Source organism: Brienomyrus brachyistius, chromosome 2, assembly GCF_023856365.1.
Source record: "Brienomyrus brachyistius isolate T26 chromosome 2, BBRACH_0.4, whole genome shotgun sequence".
In the NCBI taxonomy this organism is placed as follows: domain Eukaryota; kingdom Metazoa; phylum Chordata; class Actinopteri; order Osteoglossiformes; family Mormyridae; genus Brienomyrus; species Brienomyrus brachyistius.
Window position 1 is genome coordinate 18,250,741 of NC_064534.1, and position 23,887 is coordinate 18,274,627.

Genomic DNA, 23,887 nt, shown 5'->3' on the forward strand with positions numbered 1-23,887 from the left:
CAAAACCATTATAAAGGAAACATGTTCATAGACAAGTGATGAGTTTCGCCATAGGAAATCTTATTATCAGCAGTCTGGTGCGAGAACCAGACGAGGAAGCATGTTCCTAAGGAAAAGAAAACCTTCTTCTTCACATGAAGCTAATGTGTGCTACTTTTGGTAAATCTATGGAAAATGAACTTGTATCTGTATGGCTTACTGCAAAGGAATTAAAGGAGAATAACTGGTTGCAGAGTCACACAGACAAGCTAAGTTCCTGAACACACACACACACACACACACAGCCCATTTTAGAACATTAAAGTGACACACCAAAAGCAGCTCTCAGTTCTGAGCTAAGACTCAAATAGAAATGCCTTGTGGTGTGATACCAGATAGCTGGTGTCAAAACAATATCCATTTGCATCATTTTACACTGACACACTGACTGATATCCATCCATCCATCCATCCATTTGCCTATCCGGGAAGCAATGGGCACGAGGCAGGGAACAACCCTGGATAGGGGGCCAGCCCATCGCAGGGCACACTCACACACCATTCACTCTCACATGCACTCCTACGGGCAATTTAGCAACTACTGACTGATATTTATATTATAATTTCTAATATTGTTTACTGATCTCAAGATTTGACAAGGCTGTAAAATCATGTTTCACTTTCACCTATAGCTTAAACGGTACACATTGTTTTGAAAGGTAGAAAAATTAAACAAATAAAATTCACTAATTATACAGATGCCTACCTTGATTAAAAACACATTACATACTGTTGTTAGAAGTGCAGGAACCTCTGCAGCATGTACCTAATGTCCCGGTCCACTGTTTTGGTGACTTGATCCAATCCATTCATTATTTATATGTTTCAATTGCGAGTCCCGATCCAACCTTTTAATTAATATTGAAATATAGATATATGTACAGACTGTGCATTCTTTGTCTAAGCCTTGTGATTTTGCAGTATTCTTCTTATGATATTTCTGCACATAATTAGATTTGTTGCATTAAACAACACTCTGTTGCTACCTCCTCTCAAAAGGAATGCTTTGCAAACATTGCAGCTGGTAGCTGGGCTACTTTGAGTTTCCAGTTTAATGAAATTTCACACGGCTGACATCTCGATAGTTTGGAGTTTAATCTATTTAAAAATGCTGGACCGGCCCCAAATCTGATCTTTGATACCGGCTCAGGAAATTACTGCTAATAAATATTCCCTGCAAAATTCCGTTAGCTTTATTCATTAAAACTTTGCGTAACGCATGATTTCAGTTTATTAACTCGAATACCTTCCATTTTTGAGACAACTGTTGCTTCGCTCTTCCAGGGTTAAAAGTTCACATCCATTTGGGAACGTGGATTTTAGGTGGTGTCCCTGTGTTGTCCAGTTTCCTTAGGCAGCCGGAGAGAGATGTGCAATTAGGCTAACTTTAATCTGAGAATATCTCAGAGTGGGAGTGTGTGTCCTGCGGTGAGGGGGCATGGGACTGGTTCCAGGCCTGTCAGTGTGCGGCAATCAGTGTTTGATGGATGGATTGAATAAATTCTACAATCTCTGCAACTAATGTGTGCGTATAAGCTGTGCCAAACGAAATAGCTTTTTTTGTCATTGAATCTTGATACATTGGTTCATCTCAGGCACATCAGATTTAAGTGCTAAATCTTCTGAATTTTAATCTTTTAATTTTGGACAAATTTTTTCAAACTGTTGGAAACTGCATAAATAGTTTAATTCTCTGTTATGCATCCTAAGAAGGCGTCTACAAACGAACATTTACACTTTTTCTGACCTGCATCACATGTGAAACTCATCTCGACTATAATTAAAGGGTGGTTAGTGTCACAATGCTGGCCACACATTTGCTTTTTGAGGAAAGGTGAGGGAGCTTTTGCCGATTAATAAGCTTGATGACCGGATGCCCCCTCGTTTTCCTGCTGGCGTAGCCAAAAAATTTGGCCAGAGGGCTGAAATTAACACCCTTACTGAACTTGGGACCTTGACTTGATGTCTGATCTAAAGTACTGCAATCCCTACAGAACACCGTCTCCTTTGCTGCACTGGGACAGTTATTTTAACTTGGTCCCCAGGAAACAGGACCTTCTACTGGCTTGCCAGCATCTCTTCCAGATACAACTGGCCTTCGATCCAGCTGCTGATGAAGCCAAAACTCTGCTAAGCCTCAGATGTTTGGCAAGCAAGTGTGACAGTGTGAATGGCTGCTCAGAGGTAGAGCCAAACACCACCAGCCAATCAAACGTCACAGTGAAACACAAAGTACATCTACATATTCTCCAATACTGAAGGAGTGATAAGATGGAAACATTTTTAAATTGCGCCATTTCTTTTAACTAGGTGTTTAATTAAGATGGCAACCAAATTTCCGAAACTCCATGGACTATATTATATGTATATGTAGAAAGTAATTTATTTATGGGGTAATAAACATATGAGGCAGAGGCTTCTTTCACAGTAAAATCTGTCCTTTAGTTAATGCTTAGTTGTCATTTTGTGTTAATTGAAAAAAATAGTACTTTTAGCTGGCAACGAATGAGTCATGAATGATGAAGTATTACTTGCATTTATATAAAAAAATCACTGAATTATAAGCTGCTTTCCTAGAGGCTTGTAAATAAAAAATAAGAAATGCAGTTTATTGATCTGAGAAGTCAGAAAAGCTGAACGCACAGTACAGTACAGCACAGTACAGTACAGCACCCCTTACTATCCTAATATATTGTCCAAAATCAGAGCAGTTGGTGTGGTATTTGGAATAAGGACATGTTCCTACCAATACTGTAGGAGCACCGTGCGTGTTCTGTGTGGGGGTTTGGGGCTGACTCACTCCCTACCAACGTCGAAACCAAATCCATGCTCTTGCAGTAAGCAGATAGCACCTGTGGTTAATGCTACCAGACAGCTGATCATCACAAAACCCAATAAGTAAGTAAAAGCGATGCTTTAAGAAGCCAACCTGCAGGTTCTTGTTTACCCAACATGACACAGAAAGTCTCACTAAGAGGTCATACGATGCAGGCCAGCAGAACTCACGTCGATATTTGTAAATTAACTTCCTAGGGTCCATGCTTAAGGAAGGATGAGCTAGACCCATTCAACCAGCATTTGTGCTTATACAGTACTGACATTCAGGTCTTGACAGTTGTTGGAAGTTAGGATGTCCATATGCACTCTTGTGGTTGGATTTACCTTTGCTGCGACGGCGCCCCCTTTGGTGTGCAGTGTAGAACTTCATTTGTGCTTCATCATCTGCTTCTGATCCCGAGTCCTCTGGCTGCCCAAAAACAGGTCCTCCTTCACAAAAGAGGATTTAGAGGGAAAAACATATCTGTCACACACTGTAAAACTCACAGAATTAAGAACAAATGAAAAAAAATGCAATGAAAATCATTCCATGGCCTGGAGTATAATATGACTCTTCCACTTCAATTTTCCCACTTAGAACATGACTTACTATATGAAGTCTAGTGCATCTATGTCAGTATTTTCAAAGTAATAACATTACATTGTTAAGATGTATGAGGTGTATGGGAACTTAAACAAGAGCCTGCCACAATAATTTAACAACTGCTGAGGCTCCAGAACCCAGATTTTTTATATTGCAATTAAATAAAACCTTTTGGAGGCATTTCTGTATGTAAAACCAAAAAAAGTGAAGATGAACTGTAGCAACACCTTCTGTAATAACACCACATATTATGTAATAACTCAACAAAATGTAACTAAGTTTCACTTCATTATGTAATAACCTGCTGTACACGTTCTGTTATTCGTTGAATAATAAAATGCTGACCCCAGCCAGCTCACCATCATAGAATTCACCACTATGAATTCTTCATGATATCAGAGGGAGCTTGAGGACAATGTGAGAACATCAGTCCAGAAGTTGAGGCTGAAGTGGTGTTGGGCCATGACAATGACAATGACCCAAAACATTCCAGTAGATCTACCAAGGAATAGCTTACAAGAAATAAATGGAAAGTTCTGGAATGGTCAAGGCAAAGCCCGGATCTGAATCCCACTGAGATGCTGTGGGATGCATGTAAACACCCATCAAACATCACAGAGCTTAAGGAATTCTGCATTGGAAAGTTAATGTCAGAGATTGATAGATGGTTATAGGAAACGTCTCACTGAGGATATTTCAGCCAAAGGGGGAAATACTAGTTATTAGTGTACAGGGTGTCCTAACTTTTTCCTGAGTAGGAATTGGCATCTTAGATAATTTCCTTTTGTTTTTTGTTCTTGCATAGGTGATGCAATTACATCACCTATATTTACAGATATAAGTTTAAAGAAGATTTAATATTGATATTTTGATATTTCTTAATAAAGAATTAAATATTTAATGGGGTGTCCTACTTTTTTCAGAAATAAATGTCTTAAATACAATACAGAAATAAATATCTACAGAAATAAATATCTTAAATAAGACAATAAAAATTAGATGCAAATATATGTACGGTCAAGTATCCCTTACAGACACAGACAAGACTATTTCGATTAAGCTCCCCTGAGAGTTTCGATTTTTATCACGTACAATTAAAGGAGACCTCCATGCTGATGAGGGCCTTAATTGTTCAATTGTGAATGTGCTTTGAAAGTAAATGATCACTCTATCTATTTACACAGAAGAGGGGTTGTTTATCTGATTAGGAGGAAAGCATGGTCCATCTAGAGATCAAGCCTCCTGTGAGCAAAAATGTGATCTGGCACCTGTCTCTGTAAAGCTACTAGTCTATTAATGTTTAAATGACTTAATTTTGTGCTTTGGCTTTGCTGTATTGGCATTTTCTTTAAATGTCTTTATGATAACACACATAATCTGAAGCCATGTAGATTTTATGTACTTTGGGGTTTTTACACAGATGGATCTACACAGACATAAACTGAGGACTGTTTAAGGGACATGGAAGCCATCAGTAACAAGCAGCTTCCTCAGGGAAATGACTCTTGAAACATAAGTAAGACACAGCTTAAGGATCCAAAAATAATAGCTATGAAACACAAACAGGAAACTGACGTAAATATTGTATCTGTAGCAAGGTTTTTGTTCTTAATAGTATAATAAATGTCATATTTGTTTTTTAGAGTCTTGGGAATTTTTGATTGATATATTGATCTGGTTGATGCAGCTTGGGTTTTTGAGCCTGCTGTGAGCGGCCTGACGTCAAGAATAGTTAGACCATTAAGCTGTGAAATACATTCAGAGATTTTGATCAATGCTGCATGTATAGTGACAGATACTTTTTTTTTCCAAACCTTAGATGGTAATGCATCCATCACTATATCTAAACAGTCCTTAATTCTAAATATGTGAATGATAAATATGTAAATGATAAATTATACATACATGCTACATATGAAAATAATGTCCTCACAATGGGGAAAATTTTTACTATAGTGTGTGCTTCTGTTACACCATAATTAAATGCTATCGTCCACCTATTATAACTGCTTATCCAGTGCACAGAGACTGGAGCCTGTCCCAGGAAAAGCAAGGTAGGGAACAATCTGGACGGGATGCCAACCTGATGCAGACAATCATCAGCATTCATTTGCGCACACAATTAAGAGTCACTCAAGAAACCGAATGCCTTCCAAATTAGAAGTGCACATGCTAACTGGACACAGCGCCAGGACCGGGAAGCAAAGCCACACACCAGGAAGTGTGAAGCCACTGCGCTACTGGTTTTCATGACTTTAGAGCACTTAAGGTCTCATCCAAAGAAAATCATTTTGAAGGCAAATGTGAAAACACCATGAATATGACCTGAATGTGATTGCCATCAAAAATCAGGAATCTCTTATTCAGTACCATTTCATCAAACTTCAATACTGGCTTTATGTTCTGGACAAAGATATACGCTTGTAGAGACGTGGCTATTTACCTAGGGAGTAGAGAGGTTACGCTCATCTGGTTATGAATATCTATGTCCTTTCTCAATCCTATAACCACCGCTGTGATAATATCAGTTATGTGAGACCTAGCCCTAGTGCTGCGCGTCGTGAGGTGTTGCATAACAGCCTCACGCCAGACATGTCTGTCAAAGCACTTCTCAGCACCCTAAAGAGCGCAATGCCAACAACCCTGACTCTACTGACCCGTCTTATAAACCAAGGTGCTTTTCATATTATGAGAAATAGCTGTGGAAGTTTACATGATACTGCTCTTTTAAAATAAATAAAAGATAAAATATGAATTCGGTTCACAGTATATCATGCAGACACATCTCTAATGGAGACTCGCCATAATCAGCCTGCACAGGCAATAATTTGATAGTATTCTCTGCACCCAAGGCATCCCTCTAATGGTGTCCATTTAGACTGCTAAAGTTAAGCATCATTTCCCCATAATAGTAGGAGGTGTAATAACATGAAGACAGTCATTAAGGAATAACTGCCGTGTGTCATGCATTTTCTTCATAGACATGGCATTTGAATCACTATTGTTAACTGGGAAAAGAACACTTTAATAAATTTCATTTGCTGTATTCTTGTATTACTTCTCTCATTTGTAAAGGTGTTTCAAGGTTGAACCCTGTGGTCCTTTGGACTTTGCTTTAAATTTATACTGTGGCTGCACAGTAGTAAATTAGTATTTTAGAACAACCACATCTCAATAACAGAATATCTGCTTTACAAAACGGCAATATTAGAGAGATATCATCCATTTAAAATGATAAATAAAACTGAGCAGTGGAGCCCCTTTTATGATTGCCTGTATTTATACGGATGGTCCTTTACAATTCTGAGAGCTGTTTTTAGTTTCCCTCAGATTAGCCAGTGCATGTGTCGCTTTGCTTTTCAGAAACAGGCCTCGCTCTGCCCTGGCATCCATTAATCTAGATATTTCTTTCCTGCTGTAAGCAACATCCAAATTAAACTCTCAGTCTGATGCATAGGGGTGTCTAATGACAGACTGCCCAAGCCACATGTCACCTGTCCATAAATGCACACAATGTTCCTGCCAGAATCTGGGACTGTAATGAAGGTTTTCTCTATGATTTGATATGTTGGGGCAGCATGGTGGGGCAGTGGTTAGCACTGCTGCCTCACACCTTAGACACCAAGTCTCCGCCTGGGTCACATGTGTGTGGAGTTTGCATGTTCTCCCCATGTCATCATGGGGTTTCCTCCGGGTACTCCCGTATCCCACTACAGTCCAAAAACAAGGTAAGGTTAACTCAAGTTACCAAATTGCCCGTAGGTGTGCATGTGTAAGTGAATGATGTGTGAGTGTGTCCTGTGATGGGTTGGCACCCCATCCTAGGTAGTTCCCTGCCTTGTGCCCGTAGCTTGTAGGACAGGCTCCGGACCCCACCAACCCAACCATGAACAGGAATAGTGGGTACAGAAAATGGATGGATGGATGGAACAAGCTGTTTCTTTCTAAGAGACTCAGCGCCAACCAAGCCTGCATGTGTCACTGTATTCATTCTATGTACATTTAAAGTACAAAGACATATTGCACATATCACAACATAAAAATACACATTTAAAAATCTCTGCTTAATATGGTGGTCACCCTTACAGTATGTTGTCAATTCTGAATTGTGGAGAAGCCCCCTTGCCTTACCCCCAAATAGCAGTTATTTCCCTCCAAAATTCATGACCACCTGCTGTTATTTCATAATCAAGCTTGGTGTTTAATTTGGAGTACTGAGATACCAAACAATAGGCAAAAAAAAAATGATAAATGTCTCTCACTTTCACATACAAACATTGTGGTCTGAAACAGTGTCTCTCACATAAAAGCATTGTATTTATAATATTTAATATTTCATTTAGAAGGTACAATATTTTTAAGCCTATGACATAAGAGGTTTAGAAAATAAAGACACACAAAAAGTAGCAGCGTGGTTTGGATTATAAAAGTGACATTTTGGAAAAAAAAAAGTACCTGGTGATTTTTTTTTTATTTATTATTTTCATTAAATTACTTAAAACTTTAACTGATATGGGGTAACCTGCTTTTAAGAGCAATTTAAATAGCAGATTTTCTTGGTATTCAGACCCTAAATGAGTCAGAACATGGGTGATATTACCATGCAGGCATAATACAATATATTTTAAAAATCGTAACCGACCCTCCAGGTGGCTGATAAATTCAGCATTACATTTCCTCATTAGTGGTGTTATACTCCTGACCGCAACAGATTGCAGAGATTATTTATTTAGCTACACTTGAGTATTAAACAAAGTAAGGCCATTTCATTAGAAGATACATCTCAGAGATTTGAATGTTATTCATAAGAGAATATACTAGTACAGTATATGGTGGTCTTTGCATACATACCATACCTTCCGCACAATTTTCACTTTCTATTCCCTGTTAAAATACTACTTCTTCAGCTGCTGGTACTGCACTGGAATAGTTTAAGGAAATATAGGTTGTGGCCTTTCCATAAGGGTACCACAACAGTATTCCCTTGTATTAATAAAAAAAAAAAAAAAACACTGTAAACGTAAAGCACTACAAACTATTTTAGTTGCTGTTGAGTAGCAAAAAAAGAAAACTACACAAGTGTAACACAGTTTTCATTATTATCCTTCTTAAATCCTGTTTACTGGCCATATATCCCCCCTCCTATATATAAAACTTTAAACGGCACTTTATATATAGCAGGGCCCCTTGGTTCGATCCCCATTTACTGCAGTTTTGAACAGTGTACACAAGTCAAAATTGACTGTGTAAATTCAGCCAGGGAAAGAAGCAGAAATAAAGACTGCACCACCTGGACAGGCAGCTCATTGGCTCCCAATATCGACCCTCCATCATTGTATATCGTTCAAGCATCAAGCTGTGTAGCTGTGCACTTCAAAACTGGTTCACCCAAACACAGTAAGGTGAGCCAAAAAACAACATATTAACATTTGATCAACAGTGAGTGAGAGACAGAGAGAAAGCACATGACACCCGTGTTACATCAAACGGACTGTTATGATAACAGAAAAAAATGGATCTTAACCATTAAAAATAATTTGATAAACTTGAGTCTTAAATTCAGCTCTTCCCAAGATGCAGGAGTTAATCAAACACCAGACTAGACGTATAACAGCACGAACTGTATCAGTATACAAACTAGACAGAATAAATAATTACTTCTTTCATATATAGTGCGGAACTGCATAAACATTAACACACAAACAGAATACAATCTTATTGACTTGGATCTGCAATAAAAATTCAGTTCACTTGGAAATTCCAGAACATTTCTACTTACCCAGGCTTTCCAAATTGTGCTTACTGCCACCTCATGAGATAATATATCTGGTCAGTAAGTCAAATGATTACTTAAAGGACTGCAAAATCCAAAGGGCTTATCCCTGTCCTTCCTCAGTCACATGGTTCTCTTCCCAGGCCGCTATTATGGTGTGAAACAGTGTCTCTCACATAAAACTCCGCAGTAAGAGTCACTGAGGCAGGCAGCTGCAGTCCCCGATCTCCCCTTCGGTAACTTAGGTCAGCCAGCATGCTCGTACAATCTAGTCATAAATATAACCAACAAATTACACTAAGAACTTTACACATTTGCCAATCAAGTTTAAACTGTTTATTTAAGCGGTTCTTGAGACTCTAAATTGTCAGCTGTCAGAGTTTAATGTAAGGAGTGTAAAATAGTGTCATGTCACGAACATGTCACTGAAGAAACATACTAAGATATCTTTCCTCATGCCAATTTGGAGTATTATTAGGTGGAGGGAACATTATGTTTTTGATAGCAATGATAGGGAAATTATGTGGTGTTACACAAGCACAACATGCACACCGTAAAAAAGACTAGATGCCAGAAATTCTATGCAAAAAAAAAAATCTTTACAAAACGGTGTGATGCCTTTCTCTCCTGTATGTTAAAATGCAAAACCATCAGACACTCAAAATACATTATTTATTATTAAAAAGTCTTTTTCTTAATATTGAATCACAAAAACTTTGACAAGAAGTACTACATCAGTGCACCAACTCCACTTAGCATTGTGTCATACAAGTCATCTTGCTTAAAAAAACAGCATTAATTTAAGAAAGCAATTAAGCCTGACATTAACAATTCGCATAACCTACAGATTAATATCAAAGCGTTTTGGCCTCTTCTCTCTTTGCTTGTTATTTCTGAGTTGCGTTGAGTAGATAAGACGTTCGCCTTACCACGGCATTTGAATTCAGTTAAGGTCGTGACCTTATCTCCTTTCTAGAACATCAAATTTATTTAACTCCTACCATTCTCTCACGCTTAGCTTTGTTCCCTTGTTGCATGGCCTATTCTGCATTAAGCATCAGCTCACAGAAATATACCACATTTTCTAGAATGATTTGAAGGTGCTCCATCCATCCATCCTGCAGTCACATATCCTTGCAAGGGCTGTGGAAATGTACAATACAGGAGTCATTATGTATCATCATATTCCCATCATTATGATTCAGGATGAATATGAGGTCTCCTTTGTTGCCACTCTGTGCTAAATTATTGCCGTCTTAACTTTTTTTCCATTTCATTTTACAATTTTCATTTATGCGGAAAAGCTCCAATTTAGTTTCATCTGTCCACATAAGAATAACTCCCTCAATCATCCATACCAAGCATGTCGCTCTTGAACAAAAGCCGCTGCACAAGATGTTTGCAGATGTACAATCTACAGTTCCCGGGAAGAATAACTAGGCTTCTTTCCTCACTCTGTCAGTCGGTGCACTGTCAGTGTTTTCTTTGCATAAGCATCTCTTGTGATCAGATCATGCATCATTCCCCAAAAACCCTTTGTTGTGAGGGGCAAACTCAGATGTGAACATGTAAACATGATAGGATCTTACTAAGAAAAGTGAAGACTGTATTTATGTCTCATGAAATAACCTTCACAGTATATCCATCCATTTAATACTGATCCAGTAATTATAAATGTTTAAAATAATGCAATAAAGAGCATGTGTGCATATTTCAAACCCACTATCGTTTTGAATATGTTCCATGTGAAATTATATTTTAGTTCCCCCCACATTCATGACTTTTCAAATGCAGTATTTTACTTTAGTTTCTACTTTTGATTGCAAAGTTCTATGGAGGAAATTTCATCCCATTCATAAGCGACCATTCATACGCCTTCTGCACTCCTCATGTTCTCTGCAAATGCAATAACTATAAATGGTTTTCACTGGTAAAAAATATTGTCGGCCTCTCCTTCTACTGCTCAAGTAAGAACTTAAAACTTTATTTTCTATTCCATATCTACAACAACACATACATGTTTTTTTTTTGCTTTTCCTTTCACTTTTTTTTCCCCACCAGTGAGCAATAATGTAGTCTGAAGATTCACCCTGTAGTTTTGAAGAGGTTCTGTAGAGCTAAGGAGGATGGGACATGCAGGGCATTGGCAAAAAAATATTCTCTCCGTGTCAGATATACACTGCTGTATACTTCATAAAGCTGTATGTCTAACCTGCTGGTACTAGGTGATGAATTGCTCTTTTAAGAGAAAATCATCTTAGAATTCAGCTTGGTCGGTCCTTATAACTAACAAGCATTTTCCTTGCTGTTACAGTAGATGGCTGGGTTTTGATGCTTGCTTTTTGTGCTCACGGACACACACACCCACAAAAGGAGCAGACTTCTTAATTTACGGCACTGCGTGATGCTAAAGTATTCGCTACAGGTTCTCCTGAAAGTTAAACGAATGGCTAAGATGGATTCATCGAGTGTGGTAGTCGACTGCATCAATTTCAGATGCTGGCACATAATCTGCAGCACCCTCAAAAGGCATTAGTGTACCGAGCATGTCAGTGAGGACACACTTCCTGTGGGTGAATGACAGGATGACAAGTGATGCATCATTTTCAGATGGAAGTGCCACCTTGACACAGTGGCAGGTTGTTGATGATTTTCCACTCTGGAAATAACTTGACTTCACTTGAAAAAGAAGGTGACAATGAATGTTGATTCATAGCACCATAACAGTAAATAAGACAATCACTGCATATTGAAAGTTCAATTATAATTTTTTTTAGCTTATTTTTATTTTTTTCGTAATATATTAAAGAGATTATTGACATACATTGGGTGGCATGTGATTCAGCAGGTTAGGAGTGTGTGCTTGTGATTGGGAGGTCGCTGGTTTGAACCCCCACTGTTGGGTACTTAATCCCAGTAGCTCAACAGGTGCCAAACATTGGCCGACCCTGTGCTGGGACCAACAAGCTTGCTGTCACCTGTACTTGTGTTGGTGTCTCATAGAGAGCAAGATGGGAATCAATAAAGTATCACTATTCTAATGGATACCCCTTTGTAATCCAGTTTGTTTCTCAAATCATAATAATTACACTCTCTTATAAAACTACATATATTGGTTTAAAAAAATATAAAATAAGATTAACCGTTTTTGCATTGATTTCTGTAAAACAGATGATACACATGACAAACACATACGTTTCCTCTGGACCATGCAGCCCAAGCCCAGAGGCTCAGCAGGTAGCCAGACTCAGACACTGTACAGCAGGGAAAGCCCATTCACGCCGACATGGACACATGTGGCCTACCTCTCAAGTGACTGCGTCGCCTCTTCCTGCCAGTGTAGGAGCTGCATGTCACCTGCTGCAAGTGTGTGATCTCTACCGGTGTGTTGGTGCGGAAGCTCTCCTTGAACTTCAGCATCAAGGTCTCCACTGTTTCTTGTTTGGGGTCAACCACTACAAATGTTTCCACAGTGATGGAGTGTTACAATGACATTCACATCAAAGACAGAGACAGAGCATGACTCCATACGGGACACCCACACATTCCCCTAAACACTTATCCTGGACAGGCTTGGAGGGCAAACAAGACATGCACAGACAAATCTATACAGTGCTGCACAAGAAGACTAAAGCTTGGAGATAAACTATAGGTTTGGACAAAGAGGAGTATTTACTTACAAAGGCAGAATTATTATTCAGAACTGTCATTTCATTTTCAGAGATGTAAAAAAAAAAACTCATATACAACATTTCATTGCTGGCACTGCACTTCTTTAAACATGAGGAAACATAATTAACTCATGCTCACTCAAGTGAAAAACCGTCAGAGCTGAAAAAAAGTGTCAAATAGAAGACAAAATACATCCTTTAAGTTTCTCAATATGCTTTTTTAAGAGACAGATTCAGTGTCTTATTGTATGTGATGATAAAAAAGGGATTAGATAGAGACTGCTGAAAAGCAGAATAAAATTAAATTTTATAATAACCGAAAGTAAGAGGAACTTTTCCGCATAGTTCCACACATTTCACTGCATTTTACTTTTTAATAATTAAAGCAACCCTGAGATGGATTGGCGCCCTGTCCTGGGTTATTCCCTGCCTTTTTCTTGTAGCTTCCGCAACAGGCTCCAAATCCACACAACCTTGAATAGGACAAGTGGTTACAGAAAATGGATTAATGGACGGATGGAACATTTTAACATTATTTAATATTCTCGATTATTTTGCTGCTCTTCTGAATTTATGTGTATGTTTTTTGCCAACAAACAATTGTCTCTCTTGATCGCTTTAAAGATTTTAAAGGTTAATTAGCAATAAAAATAATGACAGTAGTCAATAACTCAATATTCTAAATTTAATGTACGCGTCAACGGGACACAGTCTTAGTGGACATCTTCTTCGATTGTTAAAATTCAAACAGCAAATAAAATCCATGGTAAAATCGCTTTTCAGTTTAGCTTTGGAAAGACAATCCCAGGAGGAAAATAAAACTGCTTTGCAAAACCACAAAAAGATCGTATGGACAGTAGAAAGTTTTCATATAGGTGCTGCCACCCACTGAAATGTGTATATAAAACCAATATTTTATTTGACAGAAAATAGATGGCAGCGTAACGTAAAAAAAGAAGTGAGAAAACTCCGCTATTATTTAACCCACTTAAAAAGAATATGAGTTTCATGTAAAATATTTTACATGCATACATAATATCTTTTAAATGTCAAATAATAATGTGGACCTTGTAACAGCACAGAAGAATTAAGCACAAGAATCAACATAATGACTACATGCAAAACGTCTAACAGATGATTATGGTATATGTATATTACATGTATGTATGTCAAGGAGTCACCTACTCTAAGGCCACAATTCATTAAAAAAGCGTACGATGCAGATGGTATCACAGTAGTCATGGAAGTTTGTGGTTTCGCAGAATATAGACATTCATCATGGCCATTTTTCTCCTCCTGACCTCTTGAATTCATCAGTAACAATGTAGGGATATTGAACCTTATAGAAAAAAATAATAGCTTTCAAACAGCATTTCTCCTGAGTCTATTCTAGGCAGCATGTGGGAAAGGCAGGCTAATATCTATATAATACAATAAAAATAATACAATTCTACTTCATCGGTTTCACACAACTGTTATGAATACCTCAACGTGTACAGAGCCAAAGCATCTTTAAATCAAAATGAAAGCTTAGAATAAACAGTATGCAATGATACAAATGACCAACTATAGCGATTCTTTGTGAAGATGAAGCCATACTTTTAGCACATGTACTAGAAAGGCTGTGAAATCCATTCTAAGTCATTCTTATCCTAAGTCATTTTCCTGTGATTTATTCGTTTTGACATCTATAGAATGGGCAGGATAGTATTCTAAAGATTTTGCAAGTAAAATATTTTGCTTGAGAGAGAGTGATGGGCAGTGTGTGGATGGGTAAGCTGCAATGGGTGAAAGACAGAGGACAGAGAAGCACGCAGACCAAAAAAATGCAAAAGAGCCTTGGTTGAAACTAACAAAAAAAGACAATGAGAAAAGAAGCCCCCATTTTCTGTTTTTAAAGTACTTATCCCACTTATTCATATAAACAGATTTTTAGTTTTTAATTCAGTAGTACATCCATCCATCCATCCAGAGTCCCCACAAATATATAATTATAAACCTGTATGTGTGTGTGTGTGTGTGTGTGTGTATATCTATGTATGTCACATCCATCCATTTTCCAAACCGCTTATCCTACTGGGTCGCGGGGGGTCCGGAGCCTATCCCGGAAGCAATGGGCACGAGGCAGGGAACCACCCAGGATGGGGGGCCAGCCCATCGCAGGGCACACTCACACACCATTCACACACACAGGCACTCCTATGGGCAATTTAGCAAGTGCAATCAGCCTCAGCATGTTTTTGGACTGTGGGCGGAAAAACACACAGTCCAAAAACCCCACGACGACATGGGTAGGACATGCAAACTCCATACACATGTGACCCAGGCGGAGACTCGAACCCGGGTCCCAGAGGTGTGAGGCAACAGTACTAACCACTGTACCACCATGCCACCCTCAGTAGTACATCTATAGTGAAAACATTCAGTGTAATTTTCATTCAGGAGACAGCAGAGTGGTGGAGACCAAGGTTCCAGTCTACAGCCTGCCTCGATGTGTGTGGAGTTGCATGCTCTCCTCTTAGTATCATGGAATTTCCTCTGGGTCATCCTGTGTCCCCCACAGTCCAAAAACATGCTAGGGTGAACTGGAGTTGCTCAACTGCCTGTAGGTATGAATGTATGTGTGAATGATGTGAGTTTCCTGCAATGGGCCAGCGCCCCTTCCCAGGACTGGCTCCAGATCCTGGGACCCTGCACAGGACAGGCGGGTATGGAAAACTGATGAGTGAACATTTATTCATTACAGTAGTCATTCATTACAGTAGTGTAGCCTGTTTGTTTTAATACAGCACCAAGCCACCAGCTTCAAGCATATTAACTCAAGAAATATAGGAAATAACTCACCTACCGAAGGCTTGCCTCAGTGCCATAACATGACCAAGTGAATATACATCATCTGTTTTCTTTCTCATTTATATAGTCTACGTGGTCATTTGTATTTATATAGTGTGCGTCTCGCTGTTTAATCCGTCTGCCCAATCCGAATACTTTAAACTCTCACTGGACATCCCCACATTTAGAAAATGCAAATGATGATAAAACAGACAACAGAAAATAGATTTTGCCCTTTTATTTCATTTATTTGACTTAATCAGCATTCTCGGTTTTGGTATTTTAGCTAAACACATTAGATTTATGCGTAGCAATGTTTGATCTATGACCAAAGCCAGAGGCGACAAATTGGGTACAAGAAAGTTTAAGAATAAAAGTAGTGAGAAATGAAAAGACCATCCCACTGCGTTGATGCAAAAACAGTTGTTGTGGCAGCACTTTGAGATGCTGATGTCGCGTTTGAGGATTTGCAGAAAGCTGGGATAAACTTTAACACGAGTGTTTATCATGAAATTAGGGACATTTATCCATTTTAGATAATTTGGCACTTCGAAGATGCTATTTTATTTTTACCAGTCTCTTTTTTCGGGATTAGTGTAAAGCATTTGTTAGCCGTATCATCGAATCGATAAAACAGGAATTTGATTAAACTAAAATAACTCGACTGTGTTATTTAGGGCTTAAGGTGGCTGTGCCATCTGCATAGTGAGAACTCGGAGCAGAAGTTTGTTCATTTAAATTAGTTACCTTTTGTGTATAGATAGATCTTCATCAGACGTTATTTTAAGGTTTCAGTTTAAAGATATTTTTTACATAGCAACTTGGTAAAACTCCATGTATTTAAACAAATTTATGCTGATTCCATGGCTCCGTGGCAAGTAAGCGGACACCTTAGGTTATACTAGCCTAGATATTTACAGAAAATGAAATAGATTCCAAAGAGTAGAATCATAAACCTGGTTAAAGACAACTGTTATCAGTACTAAAATTCAAGTATTTCTGCATCAACTCAACCTTAACATATTTACTCAACATAAACACGCAATAATATGGGTGAATTGTCTGATACACCATAAGGACAGAAATATTAGGACACCTGGCCATTACACCCACAGGAGCTTTTATGACATCCCATTCTAAACCCATAGGCATCAATATGGAGCTGGTCCCCCCCCCCCCCCCATTGCAGCTATAACTGCCACTCTTATGGAAAAGCTTTCCACAAGATCTTCTGGTGTCTCTGAGAATTTTTGCCCATTCATCCAGAATCCCCTAAGCATTTGTGAAGTCAGGCACTGATGTTGGATCTTAAGGTCTGGCTTGCAATCTGTCCCAGTTAATCCCAAATGTGTCCGATGGCGTTAAAGTCAGCACTCTGTGTAGACCAGTAAAGTTCTTCCACACCAACCATGTTTTTATAGATCTTGCTTGGTCCACTGAGGTACAGTCATGCTAGAAGAGATTAGGGCATCCCAAAACTGTTCCCACAAAGTTCGAAGCATAGAATTGTCCAAAATGTCTTAGTATGCTGTAGCATTAAGAGTTCCCTTCACTGGAACAAAGGGGCCTAGCCCAACCCCTGAAAAACAACCCCAAACCATTATCCACCAAACTTTACAGTCAGGCAGGTAACGTTCTCCTGGCATCCACCAAAACCAAACTCGTCCATCAGACAACCAATGCGATTTGTCATTCCACAGAACACATTTCCACTGCTCCAGAGCCCAGTGGTCACATGCTTTACACCACTCTATCCAACGCTTGGCATTGCCCTTGGTGATGTGAGGCTTGCATACAGCTGTTCGGTCATGAAAGCCCATTCCATGAAGCTCCCAGTGCACAGGTTTTGTGCTTGGGTTAATTCCAATCATTGAGTAGTCATCCTGTGTCCCCCACTGTCCAAAAACATGCTAGGGTGAACTGGAGTTGCTCAACTGCCTGTAGGTATGAATGTATGTGTGAATGATGTGAGTTTCCTGCAATGGACCAGCGCCCCTCCCAGGACTGGCTCCAGTAGTCATTGAGTCTTCAGAGCGTTAATAATTTTTATGTTCTATACACCCCAGCACTTACTGTAACAACCCCACTCTGTTACATTATGTGGTCTGCAACTTGGTTGAGTTTCTGTTGTTCTCAAATGCTTAGACTTTGCAATAATACCACTTACAGTTGATTGTGGAATTGTGGAATATCTAGCAGGGAAGAAATTTCATGAACTGACTTATTGCAAAGGTGGCATCCTATGAGAGCAACATACTTGTATTCACTGAGCTCTTTAGAATGTCCCATTTTTCTACAAATGTTTGCAAACCTCACTTCATGGTTTGATTTTATACGCCTGTAGTCTGAATGAAACACCTGAATTCAATGATTATGAGGTGGGTCCCAATACTTTTGTTTATATAGTGTAATTTTACATCTTCAGTAAACATAATAGTCTGTGGTTATCAAATTTCAGGTAATATCTGTAGTCCTTTCTGCTCCCACATTTCAAAAGCACTAATTGGTGACTTTACATTGCTCATAGTGCTACATCCAACAAGATGAATGTTGTAACTTTCAGGCTCATGGAAACCCTGACTGGCAATAATACCACAAAAAGAAGTTCATGTAAGATCAGCTTACAAAATCCACAAAACAACGATCTATCCAATAGTTATAGATACATATATGCTAGACAGATACAGTTATAAATTGTTTCTTTTAGTTTTAGATTCTCAGCCTCGCCTCAATGTAAACTACTTTTCTTTGGTCATTCCAAGAATCCCGTGTCAAGAGATGCCAGAATAATGCTGGAAATTGAGGAAAAAAGGCACAATTCACCAATTACAGCTGGCAGTGTTAAAAGCTATTGATCCAGCTTAATTCTATCTCAAGAGCCCTGCTCAAAGAGAACTTGAGATTTCCACAGAGAGAATGAGATAATGAACTTAGAATCAGCAGGCCTGGTACTGTCTTAAAGTCACGAACACGGAAAAAAACCAGAATGTCTTTTTTTTTTTTTTTTAAACCACCTTTACAATTACGGTTAGGAGTCAAGGAGACCACACATCTATCCGTCCACCTTCCATAATAACCACTGAATATTTGACTTCCGCATGTACAAGGTCCCATGAAAATTTAGTAGAGATCTTAAAGTCGAGGCTTTCAGAACTCCCCCATTCACTAGGCAGTCATGCACAGACCCGTTGGCCATACTAAGCAGCAGCACACCCTGCATTATGTGCATACTGAGAAAGTACAGTCACCATACTTCAATACTTGGGAGGAGGTGCAATACACCATTCACGTATGGAACAGACTGAGTAAGTCTTTTCCTGGTTTTATTTTCCATTATTGTAAGGCTGCCCCCTCGCTTACCTGTGTTTGTTTAGTTCCTATTAAAATGATATTTAGGCAAAAGAAATCATTTCAGAAACACTGAAGGAAGTAGTGTGTTCTGGCAATCCTGAAACGCAGTGCATGTTCCTGGGAGAGTGTGACAGACAGTGACAACCTCATCTTTGTCTACCTCAACTGACACTGAATGCATCGCATGTTTCCGGGTGCATCGTGAAACACTCAATTTTGAATTCCAATCCATTTGGTATTTTCTTACACATACATACACTACATACACTAGGCCAAGAGTCCTCAAAGAAACTACCAGACCATGACACTCAGCTAATTGGTAAACATTCTATACTTAATGGGGTAGATGCATGTGTTTTTTGTGCCAGTGAATAGCAGTTGGTTTGGAATAATACATCGCAGCCTATGCTGTAACGTATAAGCCTGTTTGAACTATGTATCATATGCATTATAGTTGCATTATAGTTGATTGCATTATTTTATCAGTATGCATACTAAACTTTCAGTCCATGGTAGTAATAATACTAAAATTTACACAATATCTGTTGGTTAGGCTTATTTGTTTGTTTACACAATTCTTCTGAATGAAGAGGGAAAAAAGCCAAAGTACAGTAGAACCTTGGAACTTGAACGCCTCTTAACTTGACCAAGTTGGACATCAAACAGGTCTAATGATTTTTTTGTTTTTACTTGTACCTTGACCTAAATTTTGGAACTCGACCATTCCTGCTAAAACTTGTATGGGTCGAGGTGCGTTCAACTCTACTCATTTGGACCTTGGATGGGTCGGTCGAAGAAAAACTAGCAGCAACGTGATGAAAAATTCAGAACACGACAAAACGAAAAAGATCTGCTAACAAGGTCGCCCCCTGGCTAAATTGGGGCCCTGAGCAGAATTGTATTTTGAGCCCCAACCCATTACAAAATGACTGTATCACGAAATGCCATTTAAGTTTACAACCTTTATTAGTAGGAACAAATCAAATGAATAGCCTCTTTCGGTGCATTTGACCGCTGATTGGTCAGATGCTGCATGCTGTCAATCATTGCGGCAACGCGCCCGAAGTCAGGTTACTCGTCTCATTTTGTCTCCTGCCTTGGGCTGACTTGGTGCTCTACGTGCCTCACGGCAGCGATACGCATCCTTTGCGCATTCGCAGAGAATGCGTCCCCTTGCGGAAAATGGGGTCCCCCATGGATCGTGGGGCCCTACGCACAGCGCATGTTCTGCATGTCTGCTAATATAGGTTAATTCAGGATTGGGGCTGGGGAATCAGATTATGGATCAGCATACTGTATGAGGCTTTAAAATGCTTATATTTCCAGTTCTGCCTTGAGACCCTTTCATAACTTGCTGCTAGCCAAATTTGGTGTTTGAGCGACCCATGGGTTGACAATAGCTGTTCTAAACGAATAAACTCTTGGTCTGCAGTCATAATTGCATGTACCACTCAATTCTGGTTTCATAATTCTGTTTTGCCTTTTAAGATGCAATGCTTTGGTTCTGCATGCAATCTGACCCTGCATATGCTTCAAGCTGTTGTTATGCTTTACGAGTGTTTTGTGTGGTACTTTCTCACTGAAATTCAGGTTCTGAGTTCCTGGGGAACTATTGTAGCTCCTGGACACTTTTGTGTCTCTTGCCACCCGCACAACAGGAAAATGCCAAAACCTTGTAGGTTAATCTTCCCACATAATTTCATAGGAAACTACACCGCCATCTCAAAACAGTGGATGGTGAAGAAGTCATTTTGCTAGTTAGTGGGGCAAGTGATTGCGAGCATAATGGGACACAGCCTTTTACTTATATTTTATTTATATGACATGTTTATAATTCATTAATAAATCTGGCCAGCAGATCAATCTTTCATTTTCCACAGAACAAAAAAAAAACTATGTAACATTATTCTACTAATAAGCGCTGACAAGTTTCACTGCTGGCACCGGCAGTGCAGTATATGCAGACTCAAGTAAAACAGTATTAATCTATTCAATGTTGAGGCACAGAAATAATTCCATCTGCTCAATTCTTGCACGGCTACTTCTGTCTCTTTTCTGTGCACTTCCACGTAACCAAGTTAGCACTAGTACGGTATTCCTGTGGTAGGATAGCACCATATCTCACTTACACATACATAGATATACATATACACACACAAACACACACACACATACAGGTTTATAATTATATATTTGTGGGGACTCTCCATTCATTTCTATGGTGAAAACTCTAATCCCAACAGGATGACCTTAACCCCTTCCCAACCCGAACCTTAACCATAAGTAACCAAACAAAATACGAGACCTTCGGCAATTTTTGTTTTTTTGATTGCATTCACAGATCTTTGTAGGGACCCGGGAAATCTCAAAATAACAGGTTTTCATTACATTGGGGGGTACATTCGGTCCCCAGAAATTAATACAGTATAAACCTAATCCCCACACACACACACCAATTCTCACTCTCTCCGGCTGTTTCACGCAACGATGGTTAAAATGGTTGCAACGATTGTTGCAACGATGGTTGCAACGATGGTTAAAAGAAAGAAGAAAACAATAGGGGGTGTATTTGCAAGTCGCACAGGTGCGCCTAGCTATAAAATTTTGTCTCACTGTCTAACGACTAAATGGTCACATTTTGAAGCACTGAATACTTAAGAAAATTGTTTCATTTTGCAATCTTGGAATAACAGCAAGGGTAAGGGGCATAAAATATGCAATCATACATTTTTAAAGTGACACTGTGAAAATCTGACTTGAGGAAATGGGTGTCATATGTGTCACACTCTGATATGCGATGTGGCTTTTTACAGAGGCAGACAGACAGACAGATAATAACTGTTAATTACAAAGACACTAATGCAATCAGCGCAATGGGCCATGGTGATGTGGCGTTTTTCAGAAAACACTGACATTCATACATAAATTTTTATTTTTTCATTCCTAGACTAAAACATATTTTTAATTCTTAAGGATGATGGCAAATGTTCCCCATATTGTTAGATATTAAACAAAAGTAAATACATTTGTGAATCCAATCAAGAGGCAGACAATGTGCATGTGATACAATGAATGACACATGAATCTGTATTTGCCTAAAGTAAATCGCTCTGGTTGAAACACAACAGCAACCAAAAAGTTAAGAATTACTCAGTTCAGCAGATTCTCTCAAAAACTCTTTACTTTATTAAATGCTAAACTATGTTAAACAATGATAAACATAATCTACAAGTATAACTGAAAATGAAGAAAAATAAATGATTAAATTCTACAAACTGAATTAGCATAATTTCCATGCTTCACATGTGTTGCCCTGCTAAATAAATAACGTACATCTTGTTTTATTAATAGTGGGAGCTGACACAATCCCACAGCCTAAGCCTGTTTAAAATAGTACAGATTTGAGATTTCTTGCCTTCATCCCCTGTATTCTGTGTCTGATTCGTGTCTATTTTGTGTTTGGTGATATATAAATTTATCACTGTATTGATATATATATATATATATATATATATATATATATATATATATATATATATATATATATATATATATATATATATATATATATATATAGATATATATAAAAAACTAGGACATGGTAGAACCATCTATATATTAACTTTGCTGGTAAAGATTTTCCTCACATGCAACTTAACAAAGCCATGAGAATAAAGCAAAGCCTGTACCATGTATTAAAGCCATGGATTAAAGTGCTAGTACTCAATTTTTAATATGTATAACATTCAGTGCACGTACTGAAATACATAATTTGAAGAACTATGATGGAAACTCAAAAATGTTCCCATTTGTAATGGTGCCTTTTTCTAGTCAAATTTTAGGTTGGTTTTACTGTAAAATGTACCAGATTAATAAAGAAAAATCTTCTTGCAGTTTTTATCACAGAATACTTGTACAGTAAAGAGTCATCAAAAGTGAAGGAAAAAACAGAATTATTTTTAGTCTTCAAGGCAACTGCTTCCTTATATTTATGGTGCAGTTGGTGATTTTTTTCTATCCTATTCATCAGAGAAACATGCCGCATGGGATGTTAGCAGAACAGAAACAGTTGTCATAAGCATGGACCCTTTGACAAAGGTGAAAGCAAAGAGTCATTGTGGTTAGTGTAGCTCCTGTATTCCTGTGTCGCGCGCCAGAAATAATTAGCAACCAAATAGACTAAAACAACATAAAACTCAGAAACGTTTTAGAAAAACGATGACTGTATTGCTTATGCTTTATGTTCAGACTGAATGCTAGAATACAAGGAAAACTCAAAAATGTGTGCTGTAAGCATATTTTCTGTGCAACAAGGTAAGGTTTTAGTATCTAGTACTGTTTTAAGAAACCATCAGCCACAACACAATGAGATCAAAGGAACAGGAAACGGAGTGGATGGCATCCATTTGCTCTCGTTGCATTTCTACTCTGCGGGGACTCTTAACGTACTGTGTGAGCTCGTCACTTGCAAGAAGAAACAAACTTTCCCTCGACAAGTTTCAGAACAGGAACAGGTAAACACCAGGCTCCCATTGCAGGTTATACGTGCAGCACCTAGGGAAACTTCACAATCTTCATCGCGTGGAGAATGCAGGCGTGACGCTTCTTTCAATATTGCCATTTTTCATGTACACAGACAGAGAATGCATAGCAGTACAGAAGAGTAGAAATTCCATTCATTTTCTCTCTGTGGACCTAATATGACATCACTGAAAACTAAACTGTCCCTCACATGTATCCTGAAAAAAAAAAATGGAATACCAGTCTGGTATACAGGAGCACCCAGAGCAGGGCGAAAATT

At 38.6% G+C, this 23,887-nt stretch overlaps 2 protein-coding genes across 4 annotated transcripts in view; one reads left to right on the forward strand and one right to left on the reverse strand.

Annotated features, from left to right (window-relative positions):
- Window positions 1–23,887, reverse strand: part of LOC125716036 (astrotactin-2-like) — a 228,358-nt gene that overhangs the window by 125,133 nt on the left and 79,338 nt on the right. Inside the window, exons 4-5 of one of the 3 annotated variants that reach the window (XM_048988269.1) lie at window positions 12,538–12,687; window positions 3,201–3,305 (exon numbers count right to left, since the gene is read on the reverse strand). In XM_048988269.1, coding sequence (XP_048844226.1) covers window positions 3,201–3,305; window positions 12,538–12,687 — 255 coding nt within the window. Of the gene's footprint in view, window positions 1–3,200; window positions 3,306–9,238; window positions 9,347–12,537; window positions 12,688–23,887 lie in introns of those variants that run through there. The other 2 variants (XM_048988284.1, XM_048988276.1) reach the window with 2 other exon arrangements.
- LOC125716164 (basic proline-rich protein-like) overlaps window positions 1–23,887 on the forward strand; it is a 386,857-nt gene that overhangs the window by 62,303 nt on the left and 300,667 nt on the right. The gene's annotated exons all lie outside the window — the stretch shown is intronic.